General features: G+C 55.0%; 5 protein-coding genes across 5 annotated transcripts; 3 read left to right on the top strand and 2 right to left on the bottom strand.

Moving 5' to 3' along the window:
- Positions 1–51: 51 nt before the first annotated feature.
- Positions 52–1,497, top strand: PpBr36_10501 (uncharacterized protein; the record flags this gene model as incomplete). The annotated part of the gene is made up of 3 exons (XM_029897612.1): positions 52–539; positions 657–787; positions 881–1,497. The coding sequence occupies exons 1-3, from the start codon at positions 139–141 to the stop codon at positions 1,495–1,497; spliced, it is 1,149 nt and encodes a 382-aa protein (XP_029743909.1). The 5' UTR covers positions 52–138.
- Positions 1,498–1,857: 360 nt separating this feature from the next.
- PpBr36_10500 (uncharacterized protein) lies at positions 1,858–3,320 on the bottom strand (the record flags this gene model as incomplete). The annotated part of the gene is made up of 2 exons (XM_029897611.1): positions 1,858–2,139; positions 2,226–3,320. 2 exons carry the CDS (start codon positions 3,318–3,320, stop codon positions 1,858–1,860), a joined length of 1,377 nt encoding a protein of 458 aa, XP_029744079.1.
- Positions 3,321–5,427: 2,107 nt separating this feature from the next.
- On the bottom strand, positions 5,428–6,895 carry PpBr36_10499 (uncharacterized protein; the record flags this gene model as incomplete). The annotated part of the gene is made up of 5 exons (XM_029897610.1): positions 5,428–5,682; positions 5,756–5,863; positions 5,932–6,043; positions 6,114–6,768; positions 6,874–6,895. 5 exons carry the CDS (start codon positions 6,893–6,895, stop codon positions 5,428–5,430), a joined length of 1,152 nt encoding a protein of 383 aa, XP_029744063.1.
- A 1,096-nt stretch (positions 6,896–7,991) lies between these two features.
- On the top strand, positions 7,992–9,183 carry PpBr36_10498 (uncharacterized protein; the record flags this gene model as incomplete). The annotated part of the gene is made up of 2 exons (XM_029897609.1): positions 7,992–8,354; positions 8,443–9,183. The coding sequence occupies 2 exons, from the start codon at positions 7,992–7,994 to the stop codon at positions 9,181–9,183; spliced, it is 1,104 nt and encodes a 367-aa protein (XP_029744062.1).
- A 708-nt stretch (positions 9,184–9,891) lies between these two features.
- On the top strand, positions 9,892–11,757 carry PpBr36_10497 (uncharacterized protein; the record flags this gene model as incomplete). The annotated part of the gene is made up of 2 exons (XM_029897608.1): positions 9,892–10,973; positions 11,043–11,757. 2 exons carry the CDS (start codon positions 9,892–9,894, stop codon positions 11,755–11,757), a joined length of 1,797 nt encoding a protein of 598 aa, XP_029743941.1.
- Between the last annotated feature and the right edge of the window lie 354 nt (positions 11,758–12,111).

The following is a 12,111-nucleotide window of genomic DNA, read 5'->3' as shown; positions in this document are numbered from 1 at the left end:
CCCCCCCCCCCTCTCTCTCTCTTGGTATAATGAAAGTCGTACTCACCCAGCAATCACGGCATCGTAGTAATCCCCAACGGCACAGGTCGACACGTCTGGGCCGGCACAGCGCACTCGCCCAAGGCATGGGCCATCGGAATGTTCGTCATCGAGCTGCTCTACGTGCTCGTGCTGGGCCTGGTCAAATACTCGACCCTCTGCCTGTATTGGCGGCTGTTCGGCGCCGAGAAGCGCAACCGCATCCCCATCTGGATCATGGCCGGGCTGGTCACGGGCTGGGTGGTCGCGATCCTCATCGCCACCGTCTTCCAGTGCTTGCCCGTGAACGCGTTCTGGGACCGCTTCGACCTGGAAAACCGCATGCCGTCGGACCAATACAAGTGTGAAATTGATAGCAAGCTGTTTATCATCGGGACGGCGATCCCGACCGTCGTCACGAACTTGCTGTTGTTGACCATGCCTGTGCCGTACGTTTGGCGGCTGCGGATGCCGACTCCGCAAAAGGTCGCCGTCTTGGCTGTTTTCCTGTTTGGTGCCATGTAAGTCCGACGTCTCTTGGAGCTTTTGCACGAGGTCACAGGTCTGACCGGATGGTTGTCCGTGAGGGTTGTCCGTGGGGCTTGACTAACATGTATGTGCTTCATTTACCTGTACAGTGTCACCGTGGTGTCGGGAATACGCCTTTTTGTCATTGCCCACTTTGATGTGATGGACCCGGATATGACGTGGTACATAAGCAATTCGATCATCTGGTCCAATGTTGAGGGGAACATTGCTATTTTATGCTGTAAGTCATTGGTCCATCAAAAGCTTGTTCTCAGGCCAACCTCCACCGCGGCAATCATCCATTCTAACAACTTTCCCCCCCTCGACCAAAAAGGCTGCCTCCCAACCCTCAAGCCGATCCTAGACCTCTTCGCCGCCGGGACCACCAGGGCAGCGGCGCGAGTCAGCCGCGAGAGCCGCAAGACCACGGGTCCCAGCCCGGCGGGCGGTAGGATCCCCGGCGGCAGCGGCAGCAAGCAGATGCAGACGCTGCAGAGCGGATGCGGCCACGAGATACCGCAGTGGCTCGACGAGAGCCGGAGCCGCTCGGAGCCGCAGCAGCGGAGCGAGCTCGGCAGCAGCAGCGGCGAGGTGGCCAACCTGCGCACCATGACCGAGATCAAGGCCCAGCGGCGGCCGCCGCTCGCGCACGCCAACCCCGGCGTGGGCAGCAGCGGCGGCAACCTCAGGAGGATGAGGTCCCTGACCAGCTCGCCGACCCTGTCGCGCAGCAGGAGTTTGAGCAGGGCGAGGCTGGCAAGGACGAGGAACAGCGGCGACGATGGCGCGCCGTCCGATGTCTCCAGCGTCGACGAGCTGGCGGGCATCACGGTCACGTACGACGTTGTGGTGTCGAGCGAGAGGGTGAAACCACTGGAAAAGCCGTCGCTGCCGGAACTGTTCAGGTTCAGCGAGATTGGATTTCCAAATCCCAAGTTTTCGGGGGCTTAGTTTAAACTTTTTTTTATTTCTTTTCTCAAAAAACAAAAAAAACAAAAACAAAAACAAAACAAAACTTCGTTTATTTCTCCTTTGTTTTCTTCTTTTGCCGCCGGCCGACGGACAGAGTAGCGAGCGAGCTTTTTGGTTACTTTTTTTCTTTCTTGTATGTATTTTTTATATTCAGGTCTAGGACCATTTGCCGTAGAAGCTCGGCCTTAGCTTTGTTATACTCAGGTATCGATATACGAAATAGGCACCTCCATATTGGTAGGGAAAAGAGATGAGGTATCGTTATTGAGTGAAGGGTTTCGCCGTAAAATACATGGATGGAACATAGTGTACAGCACAATTAACGGCAGGACTTGCTGCTCAGCGTGCGACTTCCAGCACGGCTTTCTCGATCCTCCCAAAGGAATCCATTTCTTCGTTTTCCTTTTTAATTTCCAGAGCCCTTTGTTTGTAGGAACTATCCGACAAAATCTGATCGACAGCAGCAGAAATTTGCTCGGGAGTCGGTCTCGCTGTTCTGAGATTTATTCCCAGCCCTGCATATTCCATGCGATTCGCCACGTCGGCTTTGTCGTTGCTCGTCCCGGCGATAATCATGGGAGACCCGTTCATCACTCCGTGCATGAAGCCGCCGTAGCCGCCCTGGATGGTTTAAGTGTCAATCAGGCGAATGGTGAATGGATGATGAGGTATCCTGGGGTCCGGCGCAATTGGAACAGGCAACTCACATTTGTAATAAAAACATCTGCATGCGGCAAAATATCATTGTAAGAAAAGTAGTCCAGCACCTTGACATTGGCAGAGGGCAAGCTGCTCTCCACGCTCTCCGGGAGCCTGGCACCTTTTTTCCCGAGGACCCCAACGATAAAAAGGTCATCCCTGGCGCCCAGTCCCTGAAGAGCAGGTATAAGCAGCTCGCTGTGGTCGATATCCACAGTGCCCTGCGTCACAAACACGAGCGTCTTTCGCTTTGTCTGGCCGTCCGCCTGCGCGTCGCGTTGAGCCTCCACATGATCCCGAAGCCAGTCTGGAAGCTCGCCGCCTTTGCCCTCGGGAAGCGGCAGGCCTCCGACGAACCTGATCTTGGGACTGAGGTCTCGCCTCCTGTACTCCAGCCCCGGGCTGCACAGCTGCAGCGTCAAATCCGGACCCTCCAGCCACGCATCGGCCAGGGCGTCGACCCGCCTCGTGCACCCCATCTCGCCCAGGATCCGGTTCAGCATCGCGCGCGTCTCTGCGGTGCCGGCGTCGAACTCCGCGTGCAGCCTCAGCATCTCCTCCCCCTCGCGCCCGACCGGGTCGACAGCGAACCCGAGCGGCGGCGCGTCGGCGCTGGTGCAAAACAGCACCGACACGTTGAGCGACACGACGGGCGGGAAGCCGTCGTCCTCGTAGCCGCGCGGAGGCGGCGCGCCGTGGATGAACGGCAGCGCCCCGCCCGCAAACATGTCCTGCAGCACCACGACGCTCCTGCCGGGCGTTTCGCCCCTGGCCGCCTCGAGGGCGGTGCGCAGCGCGTCGGCGTAGTGCTTCGTGCCGCGGAGGAAGACGTTGCGGAATACGTGGTCCAGCCGCGCCGGTCCCTCGGGCAGGTCCGCGTAGCCGGCCATGAGGTCCGGGTGCAGGACGAAAGGGCTCGGGGAGGGGAAGAAGCGGGCGATGCCCGAGGACCGCGCCGAGGATTCGAACTCGGCGGCCGTGACGTACCAGACTTCGAAGCCGCGCGAGGCGAGGTGGGCGGCCGCGCGCATCACGGGGATGGTGTGGCCCGCCCCGGGCAGGGACATGGCCACGACAAGGGGCTTCTCTGTTGCGGGTGGCATAGCGTTTCGATTTTTGCCTTGTTGCGGGGCTCCGTGCTGTTTGGGTAAAGGAAAAAAAAAAAAAAAAAAAAAGACTTAGTATGCGACTGGATGTATCGCATCAAATCCTTCCCGTATCTGTTTGCATTAATCATCCGCCGACATTTTGGAGGATCTTGTTGCAATTCTATCCTTGGAAGTTTTTATTGTCCCCCCTTTTGTGCTCTCTACGAAGCCGTTTGCTTGCTTGGTAAAGCTGACAAATAATCAATGTACGCACCAAGTCAAAACATGGTGTTTGGTGCAATGGCAGCTCCACTGAAGTCGCGAAGGCGCGAGGTTAGGTAATTTGTCCCCTGGCAAGCCGACTTCAACATGCATAGGTCCGAAATTACCCGGCATCCCCAATGCTTGTCTCTTGCGCGCCGAGCAAGTATCTGCCTACCAACCTACTTGGAAGCAGAACACATGTTTGAAGTGTTGGCGAGGGATAAAAAAAAGATCTGGAGTGAATGGCACCGATGCGAGTGGGGCTTGTAGCGCTCGCGACGCCGCGAAAAAACACGGACAAACCCGGAAACGAACGATATTAGAATGGAGACCTGTGTACTCTTTGGCCGATCTACACTAGAAAACCAAGCGTAGGATGTTGGCAAAGGTAGCGGAGGGAAATTTCACGCAAACGTGGCGGTGAGAGGAGCCATCGTCGATGCCCCGACAGTGCAATTGACGCATAGAACCCGAACCCGAGACCCATCAACACAACTTTGCAACGCTTTTGTCGACGGACAACCTCAAAAGCAACTGCCGCGGCACGTCTCTGGCACCGTCCTGCCAGAAACCCGGACCCGACTACTCAATGCCCATGCGACCGTCCGTCTGTAGGCGGCCACCATCCAGGGTGGGAGGTGTTCGATTATGGAGACTTAGTTGAGGCGGCGGGAATACCCAGACGAGACTCTATGGCTGCGGTTATTCCGTTTTCCAGCTTGGATTTGGTGGAATTGGCAGGTGGACTGCAAACAACCATGCAGTCGTTTCAACAATGACACCGCGAACGTTGGCAATTAGATTTCGGTACCGATGGGTCATTGACAAAACGAAGACGGTGATGGTTGATGCTCGGTGCTGGTTGTGACTGAATGGCTACCATCCGACAGGAAGATTGTGAAAGAAGACGTGCCAGTCCCGGGATGTGCTTGCTGTTGGACACGCACAAAGGGAGCTCTTGATCAGCCAGACGAGAAAATGACGAGGAGTACGTGGTGAAACCTGAGCCGTCTATCTCGGCTGGATGCAATGTATACCAGGTTGGCAGCATGGCACTGACAACGATTTTTTTCCCGAGCGGTGTTATGTCGATTCCTACAGCCGCCACCAGGGTCTCCGACTTCCTACGCGCCTTTGGCCGCGATTATCAAGTCCAAGGGTGAAGTGTAGCCCAAGGTCCCTTTTCATAATCATCGACCCTGTCATCGTCTAGGGGCCGGTGACAGTTCTCGAACTTCTGTCTCTCATGCACAACAACGATCATATATGAGGATCTCTGCAAGACCTCGATGACCTGTAAGCGCTCCGAAATACGCATTGAGCTGTGCGCTGGCGGGCGATCCGCGCGCATTGTGATAATCTGTCGGCCAGCATAGGTCGGAGAATCACCTCGTTCTCGGCTCAGTGACCGAGGGATGACCCAGGGATGACCGACATCGCCATGCGGGGTGTAAAGTCCAACGGCTGCCACAATTCACGGTTGTAGCTTGTGGCGCAAGATGGATTATTGACTGGAGAGGCGTGTTGGACGCAGGTGCGAAGATGGATAGATACTATTGCGGGTAGCTTTCAATACCGCGACTGAGATCCTGAGCATCGTTCAGGGGCGGATCTATTCCAAGAGTGGAATCTCTGCCGGAATAAGTGAGGGCGACGGTGGAAAGCAAGTTGGAGTTGTACTGTAAAACGACGAATGCCGTATACTATAGCAATTCGACAAGACTGATGCTTGTGGGGCCGTCAACCATGGCGTCGTTCCTGGTCGAGTTAGGGACCACACAGGAAAAGAATAAAAAAATAATAATAGAATGTCGTACATGGCATAATGCTGTCGGCTGCGCTTGAAACTGATTGGATACTAGGCTGTCCGAGAATTCGAGAGAAGGGGTTGACGGTCCCCATCCAAGATGCTCTTCGTGATCTTGCTAGCCCTATTCAGGAAAGGGTAGTGACCCGTCTTTTCTTTGTGTGCCATGGCAAGGAAGCCAATGGAGACGACGATCCAATAGAGGTTGTACGAGACAACAGAGCCGACAGTAGCTGAATTGGTCCAGCCCAGGATGGAGTTGAAGACGCCCCAGAGCCCGCCTCCTTCAAAGTCTGGGTTGCAACACTAAATTGGCACAGCTATAATTAGTAAGGGAGCCTAAAGAAGACAGAGGAATAACTAGCAAGTGCTGTCGTACATTAACATGCCACACGCTCTTGGTTATGTCGTAGGAACCAGGCCCTGAACCGAGTTCGGCAGCATCGCCGCCGACTATCTTGTTCCACTGCGATGGACCCAAGGTGTTCTGGTAAGTATTTGACTTTTGATCCTTTGATATCGTCGCAACGCAAAGTCAAGCGGAAAACAACGCACCTCATTGGCCTCGAGATGCCATACACCCTTGGAGAAAAGACCGGCGGCGACCAGATACAGAAAGCATGTGGACGCGGCGAGGAACTTTTGCATTGATGCAAAGTTGGAGCCCCTGGTGTCGCGAGTCTGTCAGCCTCAAAGAATCGCTCTCAGTCTCGTAGCCGTGGTGCATATTGGCTTACTGGTAAATGGCATAGCCAAAGACCGCCCCGGCCAGCAGCCCTACAGCAGCCGTAAAGATGAGAGCCGAGACGGGATACCCGAGCCCGACGCCAGCGATAAAGATGACGCCCTCGAACCCCTCGCGCAGGACCGTGATGAAGGGCAGCAGGAACAGCGAATACTCCTCGCCCAAAAAGGCAAGACGATCAAAGAAGCGATTCCTCTCGACCGTCCTCGGCGACTCGGCACCGTCGCCGAGAGCAGAGTCATCGTCGCGCCCGGCCGACGAGGCGCGGAACGCCTTGAGCAGCTTGACCCGCCACTTGTCCTGCAGGCGCGACACGCGCAGCAGCACGGCGCCCATGGCGGTGATGACCACCGAGGCCAGGAGCGCAAAGACGCCCTCCCAGACGTCCTCGGCCACGGCCCACTCGTCGACGCCCAGGCCGTTGGCGCCGGCGATGACGAGGACGCCCATCAGGATGCAGACGGCCAGCCCGGCAAAGGTGCCGAGCCAGACCTGCCGGATCATGCGGCGCTGGAGCTGGGCGTCTTCATCTTGGTTGCTGCTGCTGCTGCTGCTGCCGCCGTCGCCGAGGGTTCGCTTGACCAGGGCCAGGAGGACCGAGACGATGATGGCGGTCTCGAGGGACTCGCGAAAGGTGATGAAGAAGACTGTTTTTCTTCAGGTCAGTATCCAGGAGGATTTTGTCGGTATAAGAATGCCAAGTGAGGGGGGTCAGGTCATGGGGACGTGGAGTGGTGAGTTTGGGAACTTACTGGGCAGCGCAAAGATTTCCATTTTCAACGTAGATATTATTGCGCGAGAATCAATTATGACAATTTCTCTGCTGCAAACAAACAGCCCGAGTTGGTTTGTATAATTTTGTGAGCTTTCCGACTAGATCTAGTCGAGTCTAGATTTCAGTCTGCCCATATCCCCCTTCTCCTGGTAAAGAAAAGCTCCTTCACCTTCACATTCACGAGCCAGAATTTTCGCCAGCAACCACCCCCCTGTTCTGCATTACATAAGACACGACACCACCAAAGCACATGTGGATTGTATGGATTGTTATCAGCCGAGAGCTAATCGAAAGGGCGGGGGTGTCAGACGACCGGCCGAGATCGGGATCAGGTGACCCTAGTCTAGCCTCTTTTCGGGTAAGTAAACCAAAAAGAGCAAGCAAAAGTACAAGACAGTTTTGTGGGTCCTCGCTTTGCTTGCACGCAGGGGATGAGGATGCAATGTCCTTTTGCGATCTCTTTTCCCCCCCACCTTCTTTTGGCAGCTACCGAATGCTGTGCCATACATTCAACCTTGTTTTCGTGGGGAGAACAACACACCACAAGGCGGAATCTTGTCTTGGCACTTGTGAATTCCGCCGAGTCTTATCCAATTGACAGCATGCAAAACCCTTGCTGAACATTGCTGAATTGAGGGAGATGACCTGCACAGAAGTTCGCTCATGGATCGCGATATTCTACCCTCGTTGAAGATGGCAGGGCCGACATCAACGACTGCGCAATCTGGTAGAGTCAAAGCTGTTATGGATGGGCCAAATCTCGCTGCCTGCGCATCTTGAAAAGTCAAGGGTTGTTTTGGTTTGGTTGGTTGAGAGTTCAACCCAACTATTTTTAAGCCCTCCAAGGCTCGTATGGGCAGGCATCAACCCGTGCTGACCTTGGCAAGAAAGAAACATGGCCTGTGTTACAATGCAGTACCAGCTCGGCTGTGATTCGATCGCTTGAGGAAGCGAGGGCTGCTCGCTGACGCTTGGTATTCCCCCATTAATATCGTCACCTCTGCTTTTCTGGTGCATGAGGTTTGCTTTGTTGTTCTTCGGGTCTGATGCTCTCTCAGTTGCACCGGATCCAATTAGTAGAGCTGGGCAATCATCATGGCGGCCACAACTTCTCCCAGTAACCCGGAGAAGGGCGACTACCTGTCTGAGAAGGCCGACTACATCTCAGGCAAGGCCGACTCCATATCAGAAAAGGCCAACTCAACTTCGGACAAGGGCGGCGACAATTTGGAAACAGACCGCGATACCCCGACAATATGGAACCAAGTCAAAGCTGCTGACCGCTTCTGGGCACACAAGTCTGCGGTCCGCACACTACAGAGTCTCGTCGCCCTCATCGGCTTCGTTTGCGTAGCGTGGATCCTTGTAAACACGGGCCGGAAGTACACCAGCTATTATGTTTACAGTCTACTTCCCCATTTTGATGACTTTCGGGTCGGCACTGTCGCGGTACCCATCGTAAGTTGAGATGATCCACCTAGCAAAGGTATTATAATCATGTGCAGAGGGGAACAGCTGCATTCTAACAAATGATTGGGCGAAACAGTTCGTCTTGTCGCTCACATGGGGTCTCTTCGACCTGGGATTCCGCTTCTGGCGCAAGCAGGGACGGCCGACCCATCCAGCCATTGTCGCCATCGCCGATTTGCTCTTCTGGATTACCATGATCGTTGCCATAGTGTATGCGGTCGTTGGGGTAGCTCGCATGCAAGCCTTTGGCTACGAAGCCGACGGCGAGGTCCTCTCCGACCCCTTCTACCACGTGTCTCGCGCGGGCGTCAGTTCCTGGGGCCAGTATCATCGAAACGTCAACACGGACACGTGGTCGTACGCTGTTAAAAAGGTCTACGTCAACCAGGATCGCCTGGAATACAACTCCACAACTGGTTCGTGGTTCACCCGGCCGTACGAGGGCCCGATGTTCCTCGACGCAGAGTATAATGTCACCCTGGGCTCGTGGGTCCTGCAGAACGGTACGGTCCTTGCAGAAGTGCGTGCGTGCAAAGACGAAGGCGCCGTGCTCACTTGCGAGGAGCAGGAGAGGCTCGTCAACGATCTCTGGCGCAACAAGCCTACGCACGTCGCAGTCGGAAAAGTGATTGCCGTGATGGCTTCCTTGGCATTGATCCTTCACTTTGCACTTTTTGTGAGGGCTTTCGTTGAAGCGCTTCGTCGGAGGCGGGAGGACAAAATAGAGAAATTGAGGGCAGATGCAAAATTCGAACTGGAAGGCAAGGATTACGAGGAGCGACCGGACTGGATGCTGCATGAGGAGGGTCACAGGTAGTGAGTAGCCTGGGGGTATCCTGGAACCTGAATGCGATTTTTGAGGCTGTCGATGAGTTTTTTTTTTTTTTTTTTTTTTTTTTTTTTTTTTTTTTGTCTCTTCCATGGACTAAGGTGGTAGGCAATATGCAATATGAGACAAACAAATCGAGGCGGACAAGGACGAGAGTTGAACCAAGATAATATAGGATGTAGAGATGTAGATATTAATCACAGACTTCTGTCCAATGTGCGCTTGACAACTGGCGCCTAATCGCTGGAATTTGCGACGCCTCGTAAGGAAAGACCCTGGAGTGACCCGCACTTTGTGGCTGGTGTTTGGAGGGAATTGATATGACCCCCACCATAAACTACTTCTACAGTGTAAGCCCACTCACAACTGTGGGGGGAAGTAGCAGTTTGACTTTTCACGCGATCAACCCACCTGAACATCAGAACCTCAGCCATCTTTTTTTAGGGAAGAAAAAAAAAAATCACGCCGATTGACGGCATGACAACACACCTGGTCCCGGCTCGATCTTTGAGCACGCAAGCTGAAATGAGGATCTCAAGATGAAATGGCGGAAGAGATATTAATGATTCATTATACATTTTATGAATCGCATTCGATCTAGCACGGCTGGAAAATATCATTACAACCCGCCACTTTCAGGTCGGTCCATCCGGGTGTGGCTTGGTTGTTGACCAAACAAACAATCAGGTTGCCACGATGCGCTTCACCGGCTCGTTAAGAGGCGGCCTCGTCGCACTGCTCACCCTTGGCCAACCCGTGTGCGTTTGGAGCAAGACCGTTACCCATGACTTCCACCTGAGCTGGATCACAACAAACCCAGACGGCGCCTATGCGAAGTCCACAATCGGCATCAACAACCAATGGCCACCTCCGCTCATCACCGCCACCGTCGGCGATGAAGTCGTCGTGAACCTGCACAACGGCCTCGGAAACACCACCACCAGCCTGCACTTCCACGGGCTCTTCCAGAATGGCACCAACCACATGGACGGCGCAGTCGGCGTCACCCAGTGCCCCGTACCGCCGGGCCACACCTTCACCTACCGCTTCAAGGTCGAGCAGCCGGGCACGTACTGGTACCACGCCCACAACAACGGTCAGTATCCCGACGGCCTGAGAGGTCCCGTTGTGGTCCACGACCCGGCCGGGCCGTACGAGGGCAAGTACGACGACGAGATCGTCTTGACCTTTTCGGACTGGTACCACCGTCCGATGAAGGACCTGATCGCCGAGTTCCTAAACTACAAGAACCCTTCGGGCGCAGAGCCCGTGCCACAAGCGGCGCTGATGAACGACACGCAGGACCTCCGCGTCAAGGTCGAGCCGAGCAAGACGTACCTGGTCAGGATGGTCAACGTCGGCGCGTTCGCGTCGCACTTTGTCAGGTTCGAAGGTCATCAGGTGAGTGTCGTCGAGGCCGACGGCGTGTGGATGGAAAAGTCGGCACCGGTGGATGTGCTCTACCTCGCTGCCGCGCAGAGATACAGCGTTCTGCTACAGGCCAAATCAGATGCGGCACAGAACTTTGCGATTGTCTCCACGATGGACGAGGAGCTATTCGACGATGCTCCCGAGGACCTGAACCCGTCCGTGACCGGGTGGCTGGTTTACGATGAGGAGAAACCCCTGCCGGAGCCGGACAAACTGGCACCTGACAGTGGCATTGTGCTGGATGATATGGACCTCGTGCCTGCGGACAGGTACAGACTGTTGGATACGGTGAGCCAATCGCTCGAGTTCAACGTTCACATGAAGATTCTCGGGAACGGAGTGAACTAGTAAGTGCCATCTACTCTGCACCACCTGATGGCAGCGATCCACAGCTGCTAACTCCGCCCCACCCCAAGTGCATTCTTCAACAACATCACCTACGTCGGCCCGAAAACGCCAACACTCTACACGGCCCTTACAGTCGGCGGCGCCGCCAACGCCACGAACCCCATCGTGTACGGCAGCCACACCAACAGCCACGTGCTGCGCCACAACGACGTCGTCGAACTGGTCGTCAACAACTTCGACGATGGTGACCACCCATTCCACCTGCACGGGCACAACTTCCAAGTCATGACCCGTTCCGATGCCGACGCGGGCCCCTACGTCCCGTCCAACCGGCCGCGGCTGCAGAGGGACGTCCCCCTGCGCCGCGACACGGTCCTCATCCGCGGCAACGGCCACGCGGTGCTCCGCTTCGTCGCCGATAACCCGGGCGCCTGGCTCTTCCACTGCCACATCGAGTGGCACATGGAACAGGGGCTCGTCGCGACGCTGGTGTCGGCCCCGGACCGGCTCCTCGGCGCCTCCAAGCACCCGCAACTGCCCCGGTCGCACCTCGAGTCGTGCAAGCGGTCCGGCATGCCGTACCAGGGCAACGCAGCCGGAAATGAGCACGACGTGCTGGACCTAACGGGCGAGAACCGGCCGCCGCCGCCTTTGCCGACCGGATTCACGGCCAAGGGCTACGTGGCACTGGTGTGCAGCGGCTTGGCGGCCGTTGTGGGCATGGCGAGCATATGGTACTATGGTAACATTCCGGATATGCAAAAGGGGTATGAGGCTATATAGCGAAGAGGGCACTTTTTTTTTATTATTATTTGTTTTCACAAGATGGAATCACATGTTGCTTTGTTTTACACGTCCTGTACATATGCGATATTCTGAAGAATAAAGCTCAGCCTGGCTGAGACCTTGATTTTGAGCTGTTTGTACCTAAATGTGGATGATATATGTACAAGATATTGTTACGGAAAGCCAGAAAAGGAAGAAAAGAGAAAACTAAACAAGTAAACGAGAAAAAGAAATCGCAAAAATGGGGTATTCAACGATAGTCATGAAAATATGAAACAAGCGCGAGGGAGGTAGCGATATAAATGTGGAGCTCGTTCGACTAGATCGGATCAAGTTAAGGTTTTTGAGGGA

This window comes from Pyricularia pennisetigena (genome assembly GCF_004337985.1).
Source record: "Pyricularia pennisetigena strain Br36 chromosome Unknown Pyricularia_pennisetigena_Br36_Scf_10, whole genome shotgun sequence".
In the NCBI taxonomy this organism is placed as follows: domain Eukaryota; kingdom Fungi; phylum Ascomycota; class Sordariomycetes; order Magnaporthales; family Pyriculariaceae; genus Pyricularia; species Pyricularia pennisetigena.
Note: the sequence above shows the minus strand (reverse complement) of the source record. Positions and strands in the feature narration are given on the sequence as shown.